At 44.2% G+C, this 21,756-nt stretch overlaps 1 protein-coding gene across 7 annotated transcripts in view; it reads right to left on the bottom strand.

Moving 5' to 3' along the window:
* Positions 1-21,756, bottom strand: part of LPP (LIM domain containing preferred translocation partner in lipoma) — a 355,991-nt gene that overhangs the window by 70,151 nt on the left and 264,084 nt on the right. For all 7 annotated transcript variants that reach the window (XM_075418090.1, XM_075418094.1, XM_075418093.1 and 4 more), the window contains one exon: positions 17,280-17,403. In XM_075418090.1, coding sequence (XP_075274205.1) covers positions 17,280-17,403 — 124 coding nt within the window. The remainder of the gene's footprint in view (positions 1-17,279; positions 17,404-21,756) is intronic.

Here is a 21,756-nt window from a genome sequence, read left to right on the forward strand (position 1 = left end):
GGGGCTTTCCCATGCTTTCAAAAGCTGAAAAAGCTCTTTTTAATTTTACTTTCATAGGAAAATGAGATTTTTTAAAACAGAGATGACTCTTCTCCTTGGAACACATCACTAACGTTGAAATCTTATTTTTTAGTGAGACCTTACCACTACATGACACCCAGGGAACAACCTCAGCAGCTCTTCACTACTCTGGTGAAGGGAAGGCTATCAGCCAAGTTCTGGCAGGGCAGGCAGGAAACCTCTCTCTGGGCAACTTATCCCAAAGCTGATACTGTGGGGCTTTGCCCCTCCTAGGAAGGACCTTAGCAAGGGAAACTGTTGCTGGCACAGCTGTGGACCAGACAAATTTTGGCAGTTCTGGTGATCACAACCGCAACAACCATTGAGCCAGGTCCCTTTACACATTTGCAAAGCCACGTTGCATGATAAACCCTGAACGGTGGAAGTACCAAACATATGACAGCACACAAGCTGAGCAACCGCGCTTGTCCGAACCTCCTGCAGGGAAAGGAAGGCAGGACAGGAGGCAGAAAACACACCTCCTCCCACCCTCATCAGGGGCGATGGGCAAGGGGGGATTTCCTGGGCGATCCCCTGGCCCGCCGGGCTCACTCTGTAAAGCTGCGCCAGATTTCAGGATCCTCTTTTGGAAAGTCACAAAAAAATACCTTGCAATTACTGGGAGGGCCCGTGGCGGAAGCCCCAGCCAGTGGCTCCATGGGGCAGCTCTCGCTGGCCCGTCGGGGCCCCCTTGCAGGTGTCTCTCCGAGCGTGCTGTCCCAGCCTGCTCGCCCACTGAACTCAGGAGCTCAGACTTGCTGGTAGAGCAGTGGAGGGTAGTTTCAGGGGCTGCTGCACCTGACCCCATATGTAAGCGGTGTCTGCAAAAAAGAGCGGATCTGGAGGCCAGACGAGCTGGTCTCCTCTTCAGATGCTTGGTGTTCATTATGCAACGGTTCATGGATCTTCTCCCACCCACTCCTCCAGGTGGGGAGGACCAGCGACCGACTGCCCACAGGCTCATGCTGCTGCTCAGTGCAAGCATGCCATAAATGTAGATCAAACTCTCTTTAGCACTCACTTTCTTAACAGCTGAACCTAGTGCACAGTCAGAAGGGACCGGCTAAGAATCACACTGATACAGACTGCAGCCTTTTTGTCTACATCAAAAAACTTGTTGCCTTTTATTGCGTTCCTAATGGACTACAGTTAGGTTGTAGCACGAAAGCAGCCCCAAGAGCCCAAGTGATGGGTCGAGGCCCTGCGGTGTTAGGTGCTAAACAAAGACAGAGCAAACAACGTCCCCTTTCCCAAAGACTTTCACCTCCAACTGCTTCCATGTTGTGCAAGGGCCCTTCAAACCACTTCTGTCCCCCAGCCCAGCCAACCCATTTCACAAGCCCAGGACAGGCGCCATCAGTGTGTTCACCAGACTCCAGCCCTGCCAAAAATCACATCCGCTGCTGGGCATGAATGACTCAATTCACTCTTCCATAGCCTGGCTGTGCTCCAGCTGGTATTCAGCAGCTTGTCTCTGTCTCCCTGCATCACTGGGAGGGTGGTGGCATGAAGCGATTTTTACCAAAGGCTCTGTTCAGCGGAGAAGGTGAAAACGCTTGAGTAATGATGAAGTTTTGAGTCAGAGATACTTCCCATGCCAATGGCTCTGGCCTACCAACCTGGCATGCCTCCCACATGCCTACTTAGGGAAAAACGTCTGACAAAAAACAAGAAACAGGGAGGGAACCTGTCTTCCCCCTGCCAAAAGTTAAAAAAAGAAAAAAAAAAAAAGGTGGAGAAAGGCTGGGTCCCACAAAGAGCAGAGTCCTGAAGAAATGGCAGCTCTCACATCCCCAACAGCTTTGAGGCCTGGGGTTTTCAAAGGTGTCTGACTGCATTAGAAGAAGATGTCCCACCAAATTTCAACCAGCACCTCATTTATTTAAGGTCTTTTGAAAACCCTGCCTTTCACAATCCGGCACCAGCCCAACGCTTCCTTGCTGTTTAGAAACATGTGCTGTCTGCGTGTCGACAGCAGCCCAGCCGTAAATCACATCCATCGGGTGCTGGAAACCGCCTCACCTGTACGCTGACCATCCACCATCCCTTGCACTGAATTCCATCACTCCAAATTTCTCAGCAGCTGGAATCAACTAACTGTTTTTTCTCATGAAAGCAACCTACTGGACAGAGGTTTCCTTCTTCACCCCAAAATCTGGGACTTTTCCAACCAGGTGCAAGGTCCAAGATTTGTTTACTCTCTTGGACAAGTAACAGGCACTTTGCAATCTGGGATGGAGAGGCACTCCCATTCCAGAGGGGACGTGCGACATTTGTTTCTACTCAGGATGACCAGATGTGTCATAAGCTTAAAATGTCACATTGGTATTGAGAGCAAAAGTCCTTTTAAAATAACATTTGATGTTGGTGACACCATATTAATTATACTCATATAATTATGCAATAATTACAATTCTGTGCATCATTTGGGTCATGGGACCTGCTTTTACTGGCTGAGGTAGATGGAAAGTAATACTGATAACTCTAAACCATTTTCAAAATGACCTCCCTGTGGCACGTGCTGCATATTTGAAGTCCATGATAGAGCAGTATGATATCAAGTATCAACAGACTATTATTCTCATCTGATTGTCACATTCTCAAAGCTTGATGGAAAAGGAGACATAAGCTTTCTTGCTTGGCCCCCATTAGAAGTAAATTAGTGTAAAATATGAGATACATATTTATAAAAATTATTATTTTAAGAAAGTATGTGGAAAATCCATCTGCACAATCGCATGTGTCACTCTCACACATCCTACAGTTTTTGATTCATAATTAGAAAGGCTTAGGAAATAATAAGAAGTTAAAAAAACCCTCATACCATAAAGCCAAGCTGTTTAGTGGCCCTAAGACTGTTCGGTTTGAGGTGGTGGTTTAGACTCTAAGACCTGTTGACTAACAGTAGGAACCATGGGAAATGTGGGTTCTGATCCGTATTTATCATGATACTGATTGTCCTGACATGTAACCTGAAGTCCTCCGTGAGGGGGCTCTGATGTTGATCAGCATCTACAAAGGCGCACTCAAAGTATTACTCATCACATTTCTAAGATGGAAGGTTCTTTCTAAATTGGTTTCTATGTGAAGGGCACCAATCCCTGTCTCTTGAATTATTCACACAATTCTTGACCTGAGAATTTCGCTCTGATGGAAACTGAAACCCCAAAAGCTTTCCCTCCTCGTGACAGGGCAGAACCAATCGTAAAGGACCGATCCGGTATCAAGAGGTCATGATGAGTCCTGCCAGTCCAATGTCCTTGAGCGGGCATTAGAAAAGGCAATCATCAAGGCTATCATCAGCATGGATTATAAGCGTTTGCCAAAAACTTGGTGTTGAAAAACGGCCTGAACATCCCGAACCAATGACGGCATCCTCCGTATGAAGAAAGTTGGCAAATCGTTGCGCTCTGAACTTTCAGGACACTCTTTACTGGTTTACTACATACATGGGAGTTCACTGCGAAGACAGTAAGTATATTTAATCCTCATAAAGCACTTTGGTACGACAGTAGGGAAGACTGATGGACTTGTTTACATGCGATAACAGAATCATTTGAAATCCACTAGACCTCCAAATTTAGATCTGAGGTACGTGTAGAGACACTCATTTCAGTTTATCCCAAGCCTGATTTTAACTGATGTAAACTTAGTCAACTTCAGGTACGTTTGAATTTATATGAACAATCCCAGAAAGCCAATGCTGGTTCAAGTCAGTTGGTTTCCATTTGCACCTAAAATGATGCAACTTCGTTATGTTGACAAAGTCAGATGTGATGAGTAGATCGGGGAAGCTACTATTCACACCCCAGCATAGGAAACCATGTGGGAGATTTTCATCCCAGAGAAAGGCTACAACTTGCAAAACTGAGCATCCAAACAGAGAACTGCCGCAACGTGAGACCCAATGCAAATGTTTAAGACTTTAAACATTCTGGAAATATCTTTCATTGTTTTGCACTGCTCTAAGCATTCCTTTTGCAGCTTCTGCACAGATGAGTACCTATGAAACAACATGAATTATGCAGCTCCTGGGAAGTCTCCAGCCCATGTTCTAGGCCAGATGACTCCAGAAGCATTGGAGTTAAGCTTTAGATCCATGTCCAAACATTAGAACACCTGGAAAAAATTCTGAATTCCAGTATTGCTTCATAAGAAAGTCAAAGCAACCTCTCCGTAACAAGACAGAGACTGGCATTTTGGGAACCACAAGCTAAAGACTTATGAACTTCTTGTTCAGCAGATGAGCCCTGTCTGAGGTACTAAGGATCACCATGGGATATTCCTAGCTAAGAGGGATATAAAATTTGTTTCCCGGGGAAACAATATGAATATCTCATTTTATAGTCTTATTTCTGCTGCACATTGTTTTGTTCTCCCCTGTCCCCAGAGCATAAGCATGAAGCCACTGAAGACACTGATCTACTGAGAGCTTCGTCTATATTTAGTCAGCCAGACCTCTAGCCAAGCTGATAACAGTTTAAGCATCTTCTAGTCATCACACACCTATTGAGATGTGACCCACTATGCATCATGATTAGACCATGCTCCAAAAGATCATCCCGTAAAATGTTACTTGTTCTTCCGAACAGCTGAAATTTTCCTAGGCCAGAACAGCTCTTGTAATCAGACATTTGCCGGTTGCAGACCATTCCTAATTGCTGTCTAACAGCTGTTATTCATAGTCTCAGGACTTTGGTCATTCACAAGAGACCCAAGGCTACAGGTCAGCCTTCTTCCCTTGCCTCCTGAATGAAAGCACGTTGTTCTGCAAAGGGCAACAGGCAGTGAGACTGTGGGTGAACACCTTGTAATTGTACAAAACACAGGGAAGCTGAGCCTAGCAGACTTGAATCAGCTTAGTTATGGCTCCTCATGCAATGCCCTGCCACAATCAGACCAAAGAAATAACAGAAAAACCACCAAGATCCCAAGACCAGCTGGCTTTCTATGAAGTATTGTTTTTGTTTAAAAGACCAAGCCACACTTAGATCAATAGGCCTTACGAACAAAGCCCTTTACTCATGAACGTGGCATGACCAGGGCTAGCTCGGGGCACAGATCTGCAACCCCAGAACAGCAATGTCCCTCTGCCATAAGCTTGGGGGTGGCCTCTTTCCAGATGCCTGCCTCCGACCCTTGTGCTGAGCCTCCTGAAACTTGTGTTATCTGCGCAGTTTTTCGCCTAAGCCCTCTAGACCTGAAAGTATGTGTCTCTCCCCTGCGTGAGCAGAGCAGTTACCATTCGTCACTCATTATAGAGACAGCAGTGCAGAAAGAGACTGAAAGAGTTTAAATGACAAGCTTTCCCTAGGAGCTGGCCACATAACTGACACAGCCCTTCTGGCTCTCCTCAGCCGCCCTTCTGAAAGAGGGATGCCACAGAGATGGCAACGCACCAGCTGTGCACATCTGCAGTGCACATGCTCCACTTCCTTCACCTTTTGAATTATGCCTGTGGAAAAACAGTGGAAATAATTCTGACCATAAGCAACCTCCCTTTTTCACTCCCCTTCTCTTCTTGTTGCCTTGCATGCAAATTGAGTATAGACAGATTGACTATAGATAGAATAAGAGATTCTAGTTGTAGGTTGTGGCCATCAGTAGTGGCCTAACGGAATTACACCAACATGGCACACAGATGTGCTTTGCCATCTTATCTTTCAAAGAAGACAATGTTTTTAGACATATACAGATAAATGATGGAATATTTTAAAATGTCCCACTCAAACACCCACTCTTATTGTAGCCATACCCTCCCCAGTCCTGTCCGCCCTCCACACCTTCCTCCCTCCTCTAAACATGCACACTGGATTTGCCAACACAGGTGACAGCCACACTTCACAAAATCACGCAGGCATCAACAGCTGGATCAGTTGATGCGAGATGTTGAGATGGAGAATGGGAAAGAAGGGAACGCCATTAGAATCCAGGGTCCATGCAGCATCCTGCACTCCATATATACAGAATCATAGAATCATAGGTTGGAAAAGACCTCTAAGATCATCGAGTCCAACCATCCACCCAAGACCACCATTCCTACTAAACCACATCCTGAAGTGCCACATCTACACTGTTTTTAAACACCTCCAGGGATGGTGACTCCACCACCTCCCTGGGCAGCCTGTTCCGATGCCTGACCAATATATATATGCACGCACACACACACTTATATACATATATGTATTTCAGGATTCTCACTAATTTCAGCCACAGGACAGAAATGAGAAGCAGCTGCCCAGCTCGTGGAGATGACAAGGAGAACACATGACCAGAATTAGCTCCAAATTGGCAATGACAATCGCTAGGACTTCTCTGTCCAGAAGAGCTGACTTCACATGACAGTCTTCTGCAGAGCATAAATGACCCATGTTAGCATCCCTTCCAGACATCTCCCTACAGGACAGCTCAGCCCAGACACAATTCCTTCACTCATGTGATCACAGACAATCCCTGTGTTAAAAAGAGGTGGAAAGTCAGCACTGTCATGTTCCAGCCATTCATCAACACAAGCAAAAAGTCAAGGTAAAAGACTTTAGGTTTTCTGCAGGTTTTCTGGAAGCCAGCAGCTGATTTCACTTGCCTTTCAGGGCAAGCAGATAATAAGGAAATAGTGGCATTTTAAAAGCTGGTGTTTTTTAGAGTGTAATTTTACATGACAACAAAACCAACCAAAACTCCCCCAAAAAACTTCCCCTACTTCCAAACCATCCTTACAGAAAACGCTGCACATCATCTGCCCGGTCTGCCCCTGACAGCCCTGACAGAATCAGAACACGTGCTTAGTAGATAGTTATTAACCTCTCAAGATACTGTCTGGAACCAGAATTTGTTGAGGAAATTGTATATTAAAGCTGAACACTGCTGCTAACTGAATACAGCCTGATTCACAGCTTTAAACAAATAATTTAGCGTGGCTGGGACAGTAATTTGGAAAGATCTACAGGAGAAAATCATTCACATCCCGAGTCCAGCTGCCTGTCTTTAGCTGTGGACAGTGTCTTACGCTTTGGAAGGTGGTTGCACCCACCAGTGGGTTTGTTATTGCCAGGGTGCTTTACTGAACCACTGTGCTCAACATGGAAGTTAATTTTCCATACTGCTAAAACCCATACACCTACCCATGCTTTCCCCTTCTGATCCTGGTGCTGTGAGCGTAGTATTTCAGGGGTTAAGCTCTCACTCTCAGCTCACACTACCAGAGGTAACTATTTCTACATCTCTGTGTATGCCTTGGCAGACACACAAGAAAAAAAAAAAGAAAAAATAAATGCAAATGAGCAAGATCATAAATGAAAGCTGGTGACGAGGTATCAGATGTGGTCTCCGATCTCCAGTTTGTGCCCACAGCGATCCTATTGCTATTGAAGTTTTCCATTTCCCTCGATGGGGCTGGATCAGGCAGGGCCACAGGACAGGCGTGGTGCTTTGCCACTCTCCTAATCAGCTGACAAAATCTGTGCTGGCACAGTCCAGGCAAGTGACATCTTCACAGCAAGTTTCACAAGTTGAAACAGGTTTACTCTCAGTTGCTGGTAGCATCCCAAATGTGTGCCTGTGCTGCCTTCTCGTGATCTGCCTGCCAGTTTGGGATGACAGTCTCCTGACTTTTGAGCACCGGTTGTGACCTTGAGTTGTAGCCAGAGATGTGAAAACTGTGTTCATGTCCAAGATGACATGATGAACAGAAAGGTGCATTTGCAGACATGAAAAGAGTGCAGCTGACTAAAAGCAGCAGGAAAGTTTGGCTACTTTTGATTCTTTTCATTCTTTTAATCCTCCCCTACCTCTCTGCACCACCGAGAAACACTCTGTATTGATTATGCTGACACTGACAGCAGAGCTGGAATTTTTTTTTTTTTTTTCACATCTCAGATGAGAAAGTGGGTTATGATTCATCTCACACAATCTGAGTCAAAGCGATTCCTTAAAAAAAAAAAAAAAGAAAGAAAAGAAAAGAAAAAACCAAACAGTTTTGATGCGTTTCCATCAGAAGAGAACAGGCTGGAGGAGAACACTCCGCAAATGAGACAGCTCCGTTTAATTCTTTTTCTACCACATTTCACTCTCAGATAAAATCTGGCCTTTCCCCCCAGCTAAACTTCAAATGACACTCAAAAATACCCCCAAAAGTTACTGGCAAGAGACAAACCACCATATCAAAAAAGACAGCATGAGAGAAATGCCACCAGGAGAAGAAATAATAAATGCCACACTGTGCCCCCCACCCTCCCCTGTGGAACTGTGACTGCTAGACTGAAATGTAACAGATTACTATGGTGAATTATGAATTTTCCTAATAGCCTTGAACTATCTAAATGCTGAAGTGTGATAGCATTAGTGGGTACATTATACTAACAGCAGTTAAAATTACCAGGTGTGATCCCGGAGCGCTTTTCTCTCCCGCTTCTTATATTCACAGCCATGCTATTAACCCTGGAAAACAGGGCTTGTGATCTAACTGCTGGGAAGAGCCTTCAGACTGGTTGCGACTTCTCATCAGACAAGGCTCATGAGTCCAGTTTGTTGATTTTCACATAAAATAAAGAGTATGGCCACAGCTGTGGATAAGGCATGGGACTTGAAGGAATTCTAGGCTCAATTCCCACTTTGCTACTGCTTCTCTGCATGACTCTGGGTGAATCATCTAAACCCTGCCAGTCAGCCCCTCGTTTGTAAATTAAAGACAATAATCATTTCCTGGTCTTTGCCACATTGTCAGTTTGGGAGCTCTGAGGGATGCATACTGCTTCCTACTTCATGTTTAATTTGCACATAGTGTAGCATGACCACAGTCTTGCTAGCGGCCTTAGATGTTATCGCAGTACAAATAAGCCATAATATAACACGGAAGCAACCGCAAATATAGTGCAACCAGCTTCAAACAATAGGTGAGCTGTTTTCAGTTTTAAAAAAGCGAAAAATGGTTCATTTATGCCGCATCATGTGTGTAACTAACTCAAAACAAAGAGAAATTACACTGTTTTCATGTCACTGGGACAAAGATTTGCCCAGGACTGCACAGCTGGAAGTGTGGTTTCTAACTCCAGCTCCAAAACTGAGTGCCTGTATCTCTCTCCACAACTTAGCTGTAAGTTATGGCCAAAAGAAGACTGTCTTGAGGCTCACAACACTCCAAAGCTCTTCTGAAGTGAAAATTATTTCTATAAAACTACAGTCCACAATAACATTCTCACTCATTCATAGACACACATATGTACACCCCCTCTGAAAATACCTGTGCATGAGAATTTAGGGCTCATGAAATTGTGGATGGAAACTCCTGGTTTCTCTCATTTCCATAAAACAGATCTACCAGGAGGAGAGGTAGAGAGAACAAACCCTCTCCATCCCACATGCCCCTAGACAAACAGTCTGCCTTCAGCTCCTGGCCTCCTCGAGGAGATTCCCAACCAGGGGTCCTCCGGGTGCCACAATTTATGTTTTTTAGTGAGGTGATGACGTACCCACAGAGAACCCCCCTGAGACCGGCCAACTCATTTCATGTGAGGCAGGAAACAGCCATAAGGTAGGTCACACTTTCGCTTCTTAATGACCTGAGTTAGCTACGGACTAATGACCTGCAGCCAAAGACTTGATGGCTCATTATCAATTATTTAGCCATTTCAGTTCATAGAGAGTTTACTTTGGACATGTAAGTTTATCATGAACAAGCTGGATTCTCTTTGAACTGCTTCTCAAATAAAGATAAAATATTTACTTTGTTTTGATGCAGGACTATTAATTTGAGGGGGTTTGGCTAGTAGCCTCATCATTGTCCAAAGTCTATTCAGAAAGAGGCTGAGCTTTGCTATCTGTTTGTATGGTTCCTCGCACACTAAGGGCCCTATCACAATGTAAGAAATATCCACCACCCTCATGGATTATTTTTTTTCCATGGATATGTTAATTTTTGAACATGCTGAAGAATCCTGTAGAATACGTCTTTACTTTAGAAAGACACATCCCTGACATTTCATTATCACATTTCACTCCTCTTAGAAGACAGCAGGAAATTGTCAGCTTTCATTTACTGACTGTTGGGACAAACCTCATTCCACTCATGGCTTGAAGCCCACCTTTCTTTCACAGCACACAGGTTATCATGGAAATCCCTTTGCTAAAATGCTATCTTGGTATTCTGCACTTACTCTCCATTAAATGACTTTTGCATCACATCAGTTCTTTTTAAAAGTAGAAATATGTCTAGGTTGACTGCCAGCCATTCAAGCTAAACCAAGGACTTAAAAACACCAAGTAAGTCAAGCTGCTTGCTACCTGTTCCAGCTGGCATTTTATCACCTACAGTAACAAAGGGTAATTTTGGTTTTGATGCAAGCTTTAGATCACATCTGGGAAGCAGCGCTGGTCTCTGAAGAGACTGTACTTCAGAAACACTCATGATGCAAACTCTCGTCCACTCTTCTGTGGATAAGAAGAGGAAAAAGGGAATGTGAGTCTCCTGCCTCCTGGTACATGTGGGTACCAGGTGCTCAGGGCTTGCAGGAGTGCAGGCTTCCCTCACTCCCGACTGCTACATCTGCTTCATCTTCAGTGAGATGAGCACTCAAGACTCTGTAAGACTAAGGTCCCTGGCACAAAAAGATCTAGGTGCTGAGCCTCACAAAATATGTTTCCCACAATTACTGCAGAGTAGGATGTGGATCACATGAACAAGAGGAAGAATCATAGAATCACAGAATCACAGAATGTTCGGGGTTGGAAGGGACCTCTGTGGATCACCCAGTCCAACCCTCCTGCTGAAGCAGGGTCACCTACAGCAGGCCGCAGAGGACCTTGTCCAGGTGGGTCTTGAATATCTCCAGAGAAGGAGACTCCACAGCCTCCCTGGGCAGCCTGTGCCAGTGCTCCGTCACCCTCAGAGGGAAGAAGTTCTTCCTCATGTTCAGACAGAACTTCCTCTGCTTCAGTTTGTGCCCATTGCATTTTTGCATCCATTTACACAGTCTTTCAAATGCTGAAAAGCAAATTAAACCAGTTGACAGCTTCTGCATCCCTGTTTTCTCTTCCTTTCTCATGGCTGGAGATAAATGCATGTAGACATGGTGTATTTTGCTCTCCAGCCACTCACTAGCCTCCTCTTCTTCTCTTCTCACTTTGGAACTGTGGGCCAAAATCCACCCTGTAGGATGTGTTGAGACTATCCTTATAAATTTTCTCTCCAAACCCTACCTGCACGTGCTGTGGAAAGATGCCACAGCAGAAGTCACAGGACTCCCTGAAAGAAAGCTAGACGAGGGCGGTGAGCATTGACAGAAGTGAGACTGAAGAAACAGGCTCTGAAAGCCATTTACGAGGGTAATTAAAGCCCCTGGGGAGCAGAGGGAGGGTGACTCCCCTTGCGGCAGGCCACAAGAGGGCAGCTGGATGTTGGTGGTGCCGCACCATGACCTCCCTGCGCGCAGGCTGCTCCCAGCCTTGGAGGCTGTGCGCAAATGCTGGAATATGGCTTGAACATAAAAAATAATAACTTCAACTACAATGGAGAAAAGGGTCTCCATTATATATCTGTTCTTCCTGCTTTTGTGAGCAGTTACATAACAGAAAATGACTGTCGGCTCATCAGTCACTGAAAATCTAACCTACTATTTTCTGACCCAGATGTTGTTCAGATCAGGACATATGCTATCTTCCACCAGAAACCCAGCTTTTAAACAAAAGGTATGATGACACGTCACATTACAAGGCAAAATTACGACGTAATTATACTCTTGTAATAATTATATGCATCTTTTAATGATAACCTTTTCAGAAGAGACCTAGGAATACAGGCAAGATAAGACAACTTTCATTTTCTGGTGGTAATTCAAATGAAACCAAGAGGGTACCTGAGCCTCTTAGAGGCTACAGAAATGCCTGACAAAGACTGAAATGCAATGTAGAACATGTTCAATTTATAGACACTGGAATTGTTCAGCACACAGAGCCATGTCAAAGGAAACAAAGACACCATGAACTGAAGGAAGCCTTACCCGGACAATCTAGCGTGCCTCCTCATCTGAAGCTTCTATGACTCTACCACATTCTCTACCATATCTTACTTGGACTGCTACCTGCTAACCCACACCCTGCCTCTCAAGAAGTAAAATCAGGGAACATCTTGGACACCATTTGGACACCAGGTCTCTGGTCCTAGTGAAGGATTTTTAGCTTATGAAGGAGATTCAAAGCCAGTGAGTGAAAAGGTTGACAGAGCCTTGACAGATTCCATACTGGTGCCACTTGTCTTCCTTTAGCCTTAATTGTGACACAGTATCTCAAAGAACCATTGGAGATGAAGGCTTCTCCGTGGGGGTCATTCATACAACTGTTGCTGTTAGTCATCTCCTGTCTGAAGGACTATGCAGATCAAGTGCCCTGCAAACAGGGTGAAAGGGGAAAAAAGGCAGTTTACAAAAGGTAAAATAATCTGCCACAGGTCTCACGAGGTGAGGATGAGAAGCAGAAAAGGAAGGTAAGCATTCTGCTTGTTGGCCTTGCTCCTCAGCCTAACTCTGCACCACTTCTCCCATTGTCAAAGTCAGGGCATGTGGCAAATGCACGTAAGAAAACTACATATCCTGAATTATCAGCTCTGAGACAAATCAAGGTCCCTTTATTGTACAAACAGAGTATTTTCAACAGGATCATCTTAGTACCCCTATTCTCCCCATGTGCATGCCTACAGCACACTGGAACTACAAAAGAAGACTGCTACCTTATCAAATACATAAAACTGGTGATTCCCTTGGTAGCTCAGTGCTTACGGTAAGATACCAGCAAAAGTTTCGTCTCACCAGACAGGGAAACTCCTCTGCTGTGGGGAGTGACTCAGCTGGGACATAGTCCAGAAGGCACCAGCAGATGAGGGGCCCTGATGGCATTTTTCCAGTCTTAATCAGCACTGTCTGCATGGTGATACAGACTGATAAGATGCCAGAAGTAATTTCTTTCTATGAGACTTGAAACAGTGGTCCAGAACAGTTGTGATCTTTGTGTGTGTGCATTTTGGTTTTTTTTGAATGCAAAATCAAGGATTTTAATTTCCCATGGTGACCAACAAACAATTTTGATAGTTTCATCCTAACCTCCTGTAAATATCCACTTCTTCTCCCCCAGCCTTACTCAATTTCCACTCCACAAAGTATTCTTTTTTTTCAGCAAATCCAACATGTCTATCTACAATATCACATTTATCAACGCGGAGGGCTGTGACAGAGAGAAACCATCCCTACTGCACAGCGCATAACACACTTGGGAATCCTTTCTAATAAAAAGGGATTTGATTAAAGACAGCCAACTACCACAGATCAGCAACTGAATCAGCAGTAAAGAAGGAAGAGTAGCTTAGACTTGAGAGACTTCAATTTGCTTATCTGCCAAGGTCTTCCCAGGAGAAGTCACTCCATAAGTCACTCCGTAACACAGGGGAGAGTAGGACAGGACACGCACTAAAGATTGCAGTGCTTAGACTTAAGTATGGTAGTGTGCCCTTTCAACAAAACTAGGTCAGGCAGAATACCCAGCATGCATGTTTAACTCCTAAAAATTCACAGTGATTTTTTTAATTATTATGCTTACTGATGATGTTTCCATGCTTAAGCACTGCCTTGCCAATGGCAGCTAGAGGATTTCCCAGTGACTGCATCGTGCTGCTGTGTAAGTCTAGGCAACAAATGGCTGCAAACTGTGATCTTGCTGCTCCGAAGTGTGTCTCCAGCATGCTTCTTCTGGCTCTCACCATGCGCCCAGGCTCCCCAGGAATGCAGTGTGAACCATGTTGTGCTGCCAGTGGTGTGTGCTTGCACGAGCAAGTTGTTGGCTGGAACAGTTCCCCTAACTCTGAAACCACCTCCAGTAATTTCCACCCCGGGAAGCTGCAGAGGGGTAGTGAACACAGACCTGATGGAAGCACTGGCTGTTCTGCTCCTGAACTCAGCTCACTTGGTCTACCAGCAGTACCACCTGGCATTTCCAGGGCAAAGAGACAACTTTAGCGGCTCCTATTCGTCTTCCCTCCCCAGGAACCTCCACTCTGCCCATGCTGACTGCAGAATCAAGATGGCTTGATTGAGAACCAGAGATACGGCAACTAAAATTGCAGAAGGAAGATGCTTACAGAAAAGATCCCAGAGTGCTGATGGGCCAAGTAAAATGACCTTTCTTCAGCCTGACAGTTCAAATGTAATTATTCCAACAAATTATTTTCATGACTTAATATAACGCCTTGCAGCTTTCTAGCAAGGTTAATTAGATTCCTCAATTCAAAACCTATCTGCTCTTAACCAACTTCTAATACGTTGAAATCCAGTTTTCTAAATTCAAACTAATAAAAGTGATTAGCTGACAGCTATCTGGTATGCTACAATTATCATGGCATTTAGACCTCAGGCAGAAGATATTTAATGCAAATCAGAGTCAGTGTCTCTGCCCATTTGTCCTTTTTCTGATTATTTCATCAATGTGCCATATGAATCTTGTACAATCCACGCTACCATGCTAAATAAATAAAGAACAAAGGCAGAGATATTGGTTGAGACAGTTAACCAAAGTTGAAAGACTCTTTTTTTCCTCCCACACTTAATTTGTTCTTTCCACATGAGCATGAAGTTACTGAAAGGCACTGGCTGACAGCTCATGTAGATGAGTATTTAGCTCTGACATAGCCAGAATTAGTACAAAACTCTCGGCCTGCACTGCCATATCAAAACCCCTCATCCACTGTGACTCCAGTGATCATCTTCCGCTGAGAGTAGCTTGGGCTGGAACAAACCTAGGAGGATGAGGGCAACCCACCTCTTTGATTTTATCCGACCACACAAAGTGGTTGTTCTCCAGAACTGCTGGTTTTGTTTTATGTTTTTCTTGGTAGGTATCTAATCAGTTGTGGCCATGTCTCCCAAATGGCCGCATGCGGCACAGCATGCTTAGAGAGCTGAGGAGGAGTTCAGTCCAGCACATGGTTCTTCTGCACATCAAGAATGCCAAGGCTGGACACTGCTTCAGAGATGACCTTTGGTGGCGTAGACTCAGTGCAATTAGAAGATCAATCAGATGCAGCTTGTAATTAAACATCACCTGCCCGAGCTAGGACTAGGGTTGTTGTTTGGTTTTCATCTTCCAGCTTGCATCATGCATGGTCATTCCTTCTTTGATCATGCTCTGCTTACATAAACAACACTGGCAAAATTTCTGACAGCTCTGGAGCCTCCTTTCCATTTTCTTATCTCCTGCTGAATTAAGAGCTATTGGCATGGCACTGGTCTGACCTCCCATCTGACAGCCAAACTGATGACCTAATGTTGAGAGACTTTATGTTCCAACCCTCTGAGCTATGCATCCTTTTGTATGAAAAAACTCGGATGTGCCACACTCTCAAACAGACCAGAGCCATCTTAGCAATACAGTATTAGTCTGCAAAACCCAAGCATTTCAGCTTTATGAATACAAGGGCTAAACAAAACTAAAGCTCCACTTCAGGAAGCAATTTCTGAGCTGTGAGGAAAATTAATCACTAGAACAGCTTATCAGGGTAGGTGGTTGACTCACCATTGCTTGAAGTCTTTTAAGAAAAGATTAGATTTCTTTTATTTTGAAGTCATGATTCAGTCATCTTTCTGGGAGAAACTGAGAGTAGGACATTAGGCAGTGTAATGGCAAGGTCCTTTCTGACTATGTGACTCTCCAAGTTCTTTGTTCACCTGCCCACCTTCTAGGGCTATGAGGAGAACTGGGTGGGCTTTGGTCCCTCAGCCAGATCCTGCCACTCACAGCTCTGCATTAAGTAAATTACTGTAACAGAATCTCATGTTCAGGGCTTCAGCCATTTGTTTGAAAGGAGCGGGAAAAAGGTTTCTCCCTCTTGCCCGCCCACGCTAATGGCTAAACACGTGTTATGTTTGTTTGGTTGTTGCTGTACTGTTCAAACATCAGAGAGTGAACACAAACGGATATGGGCAGAGATGAAGTCAAACGCAGCATCACAGAAAATGCTTTCTGGATATTCTCTCTTCAGTTAGTCATTCTCGCTCACACCTTAGATCTGTGCTAGTCATCAACTCTGATGATATCAATGTTTATAGAGAAGATATTTCAGCTGTGAGGGTGGAGGCCATAAAAGGTAGAAGGTACTGACAGAGAATGGGGACTGATATCAACGCCATCTACAAGGGCAATGTCTGTCTGATGAGAACATCTTGACCTTCTCATGTAATCAGATCCTTGTCACTGCAAGATCCTCGTTTATTAGTGAAACCTTGGTCCCACCTGCTTTCTGATTAAACTAAACCACAAAAGTTTCTTTAAGCCAGAAATGTTTTGGTCCAACCAAAATCTATAGCCAATAGACCTGGCGGCAATCTAAATGAAATTCTTAAGAAATAACGAAATAAAGAAAGATAAAGAAGACAAAATGAATGGCCTGCCCCAGTCTTTAACTTTACAAACTACAGCAATTTGATTTCTAACAACACTGCCACCCAGGCCTGTAAGACTCTAAGCATACTAACCAGATGCATCAGATGTGCCCAAGGCTCTTGATTTTAATGCTGAGTTCAGACATCATATCACCTGTGTTTCATATAAAGGTGATACATGCATTTTACACCTATAGATGCCTGAGATAATTCAATTATATGTCACTTAAGAAGGAAGCTGCTTATCTGTTTCCAGGCAAGGAAGCTGACATGATTATAATGAGCCAATCAGCTCAGATTTGTCTTTCTCATACTTGTTGGACCCAGTTCTGAGTCCCCACACAAAACGAACCTGATTGATTGACTCAAAATGGATTTCCTTTTAATCTATGCCAGCATACAGAAAATGAAAATCCATGCCTTGGGAGCATAACATATTTACAGCACCAGTTTTTGTGCAGCTGCAATGAGAAAAGATGGGGCAGAGAGGCAAGACAGCACACCACACCTGAACTCAGTCTGCTAGCCTAGAAGCTGGGGACAGATGGCGTGAAAATGAACCAGACTCAACTTTATAACCAGGAAGACTGTAAACATACAGCAAGTGAGCATGAGATTTATGCTGAAATTACAGAGGAATTCCTATGGCTGATTACACTTCCAGCCCAAGCATGGAAAGCAAATCCATCAACACAAATGCCACTACATTAACAGCGTTATTGTCAGGCCTCCCCGTTACCGAACCTGGTAAATACAGAAAGGGGCTACAGACAGATTGATTCAATGTGACGCGACACTGCTCACCAAAGTAGTCATCAGAGGGAGGATTCTCCATGTCATACAGCATTTTCTTGGTCAGATGTTCAAGCTCATCCTCAGGCCTGAAGGCAGGAGTGCTTGATGCGGGTCCAGAACTTGGATACCCACTCTGAAAAAAAAAAAAAGACAAACAGTCTGTGATGTGGTATAAAAGCATTCGCCCACAGTAAGAGGCTCTATTGACTGTTTTGTGTTGAAATTCATTCTTTGTCTTATTTTTGTTGTTTTTTTTTTTTAAACCTAAGGGATTCATGCAAGTAAACATCTCATTTAACGTAATGAAAATGGACTCCTAAAAACATCCAGTGAAGTGCTATATATCCTCCTAGAATAAGAAGTGTTCTGTGCCTCATAATTAGGTGTCTACTGGGTAGCACATAATAATAAATAAAGGAGAAAATTATTCCAAGGATAACTTGATACGAACATTTTCCAACACTGAACAAGGCCTTGGAAGCATTTCAGTTTAGGTCTGGCAAAAGCTTCCATCACTTCCCAACGCAATATAAATGATGCTAGAACAATCATTCCTACAGTGGTGGCGTACATGGACAAAGACAGATAATCCCGAGCTGCTAGTTATGTTCTCTTCTTGTTTGTTTTGACACAAATCCTGCTATTAACATTAGTGAGAGCAGGAGCTGGTCTACAGATTTTTAGTACTAGGGATACAAATGTTTTAATATGTGCTTAGAAATGGAGACCTCTTGGCCTTCATATGCTAACAGCTGGCATATAGTATTTGCCATCTGTCTCAGTGTGTCTTCTCCCTGGAAAACAGCAGAAGTACAGGCATATTTTGAGAAGCACAGAAATAGTCTCATGCCTGGAAGTTTCTTAGAAGAAGCTAAGTTTGGTGTCCACAATGAGAAACTCGGTCATTTCAGGATTAAAAAATGCTGACATCAGCTTTCCTTGCGTGCACTGCTTTCTTGAAAGACTTGTATGTGAAAACTAACTTATTTATGAAATGCAGCATTTCAGAAAACCAAATTATTTCATTGATTAATTGCTGCCTTCATCAAGGATTGGATCTTAGATATGAAACTTATGAGTCTTAGTATACAAGGAAGTATTTTTCCATGCTCCATACCTACTGAAACGGGACAAAAAAAGTAAAATCACTGGAGAAACAACACACTGGCCACCTCTATTTGGTTTAGAGAGACTACATCTGACAGGACGAGTCTTTATTGAGCCAGTCATGTTCAACAGAGAACAGCAGCTTTAAAGCACTGCAGGAGAATTAACTAAATGCCTTCATGCTTTTTTCTTTCAGGCAAGTAGGAGATTTCAAATGAGACATCAATCAATGTAGAGAAGGTCTCAGAATGGCGCTCAGCAATAACACTTCAATCATCCACTCCCAGAAACCAAACACTTGCATGTTCCTGACCTTGTTGTATTTATTTTTCCAGGGTCCGTGCTCAGCTGTCACCCTTATTGCGTGCTGACCTGACCCGTCTCCCAGGGGCTGCACCCACGCGCACAGCAGTGTGACCGGGATCCCTGGAAATGCTGGGTTTGCCATGCACACACACCGCAGCAGTCGCACCCGCTGCCGCCCACCTGCCCGCTGCTTTCCAGCAGCAGCATACCAGGGAGGTGGGGGCACGGAAGCCAGGGCACCTGGGGTAAGCCCCAGGCTGGATGAATTTCCCTGGAGGGCTGTGCAAGGCCTACTTGCCATACACTCAGCCACCCTGACTGAGAATATAGATTGGAACTACCACACATTCAGGTTTTCCCAGAGATGTTTTCTTTTTCTGCTCAGGGATTTTTTTCTGAGCATTATTCAACAATTTTCTGCATTTGTCCAGGATTCCTAGATGTCTAGCAGTTGTTCTGAGGAAGCTGTTTAACATCTGGAAATTCTGAATGTCCACACACAGCTCAGTAAACTCTATCATACAAATGCAACCACACTGATGTGCTTGGGTTACCACAACTTCTTTTTTCATACAGGGAGACAGGCCTGTGCGGTGCACAGGGCTTACACTTGCTCTCTAAGTCATGTAAGTGCCACCTCTGTGGGATATATCATTTTGGTGGGGATAAGGCCACTCCTACGATTAAGAGTTTCAGAGCCAGGTACTTGACCCAGCACACCCAGGCACCCTTGGCTGGTGCTTCGTGGCTGTTTTTAGAAGGCTAGTTGACAACTATTTCATTAGAAATAATAAATAGCATAACCCTAAAAAAAAAAAGGTTTATTAATAAGCCAATTAAAGGTGTCAAATGTAAAGCATTTAATCTTGGAACAACCTATTTTTTCACTTTGCTCTCTTGTTCCTAAGAGCTGATCATGAATCTCGTCTGAACATATATTTTAACACAGCAAGTGCAGCCAAGGATTTATTAGCTTGAGAAACCTGGCAACTGAGCCTCTTAAAATATTCCATCTATTGTACCAATTTCAGTTTCCATGCAGAAAGGAATGACCACTGCCACCCACTGACTGAGACTCCTTCCCTAGACTTCGCATGGAAAAGACAGTACAGCCCGAAGCTGATGATGGCCCCCATCCCTATATTTCTCCCATTAGCAGTCACCAGTGTGGCACAAATGCATAAAGTGCCATACTCCAGCCTCTTCTGCTGGGCTCTGTCCACACATAATCTGAAACACTGATTTTACCCTTGGGCTTTACAATATAAATGGACCAAAACAGAAGGCATGAGCTGCTTTCTGTTCACAGAAAAGGGAAGTAAAATACATGGAGCTGAAGCGATTTGCCCACCATCACCCATGGGCTCTAAGGCAACGACAAAACCTGCATCCAGGCTGCTGCGAGATCCATGTCTTCAGCCTCGCACAGAGCCCATCAGGGCCAGACTCAGCACTGCAACCCACACCAGCCACTCTCCGACCCAAAGCCACTGCTTCTGCAGGCCACCACCAGCCAGGCTTGGGCAGGAAACCTTGGGCAGGTGGGGGAAGCCCCTCTCTCTCTTCCACGCTGGCTTTCCACACCTCCTGATCACAGGGTCCACTCGTGCTCCCCTCAGTAAGGGCCTGGGTTGTGCTATTTTCAGTTCTGTCTGACTTTCTCCGGTTTTGGAGGAGGCCACATTGCCTCGTACACACAATAAATAGGCTGCTCTCGTATTTTATCTACATTGCACTTTTCTAAACCAGGGAGATTTCTTATCCAGTACCCAACGTCAGCAAAAATAACAAATATGAACCACAACGTTATGAGACACTTTAACTTATTTTGACTAAAATGTCATGCCTTTTTGACCAACATTTAAGCAATGCTAGGCACATCTTTTTCCTCCTCACATGCCACGTGCTGACTATGTGCCTCCAGGAAAATGTATTTCATGCATATGAACATACTGTTGAGTTTGCTGGGACACGCACGTACACAAACATAGAGAGAAAAGTGTATCCTTAGTCCAATCTAGAATGCTTGTTTCAGCGAAACAGTTTCCTTCCTCCTCCTTTGTTAGGTCAGGGTAAAAATATAACTCTGGCTTTCTTTACAAAACACAGTTGTGGTGTTGTTATTTATTAAACTTCCTCTGTTTTCTCCTGATCTGTACAATGATCAACGCTGTCTAGAAATCCAATCTGCTGTCTAATCTGCCAGACTTACCTTCATGCATTCTGTTTTCTCCATGATGCCTCAATGCACACAAATATATACTTAGCCAGACAGAGCTCAAAGCTGAGGTCTGTGCTGAATTTTGACGTGGCCTCCCAAATTCCCTGAGCACCACTCTGCCTGGATCATCACAGCAACATCAGGGATGATAAACCAACCCATGCAGATGGAGAAGAGCCTTGGTCAGCAAAGAGCCAGCAGGAGGGACCATGCTTTTGGAGCAGGAGCACCTGAGTCCAACCTCTGCTACTGCGATTCAACACCGAGGAACCCCAGGAAAGAGCATGATGATTGCAGTCACATGTGCAGACGCAAATGCATTCATGAATAAACACTGTCCCGCACACTCAGTGAATGAGATGCTTAGGCAAATGCCAGCATTCCCAGGGTTAAACCCCGTGGCAGAAAATATCTTCATGCTACAAACCAAAGGAAGTGAGTTCATCGCTTGTGCCACTCTCAAAGCACTGCGACAACATCTGGCTCATCTTCCTTATTAAAGTTCAGTTCCTAAAAAGCCAGGCCAAAAGAAGCAGTCGCATGGAATCACTGCATAAGCTGATACTTGTTTCAGTGCTTCTCTGGTGTGTGTTTTCTGCTCCAGACCTCTCTGGTAATCAGCTATCTCTGATGTAATGGCTACCCAGAAAAAGGGAGCTCTGCAGCTAGTGTAGAGCATTCGTCAACATGAACCTTCACCATCCACATATAAATTTTTACCCGAATGGGTAAAAACCTGAAGCATCATCTGAAAATGACGCTGTGATGAATGCACCATCATTCAGAGTGCATTGTATGTGGTCATTTTTCTTGTCCATTTGCAAATGTTGTAGAAGAAGCTTCTTCTCTCTA

This window comes from Opisthocomus hoazin, chromosome 4 (genome assembly GCF_030867145.1).
Source record: "Opisthocomus hoazin isolate bOpiHoa1 chromosome 4, bOpiHoa1.hap1, whole genome shotgun sequence".
Classification (NCBI taxonomy): domain Eukaryota; kingdom Metazoa; phylum Chordata; class Aves; order Opisthocomiformes; family Opisthocomidae; genus Opisthocomus; species Opisthocomus hoazin.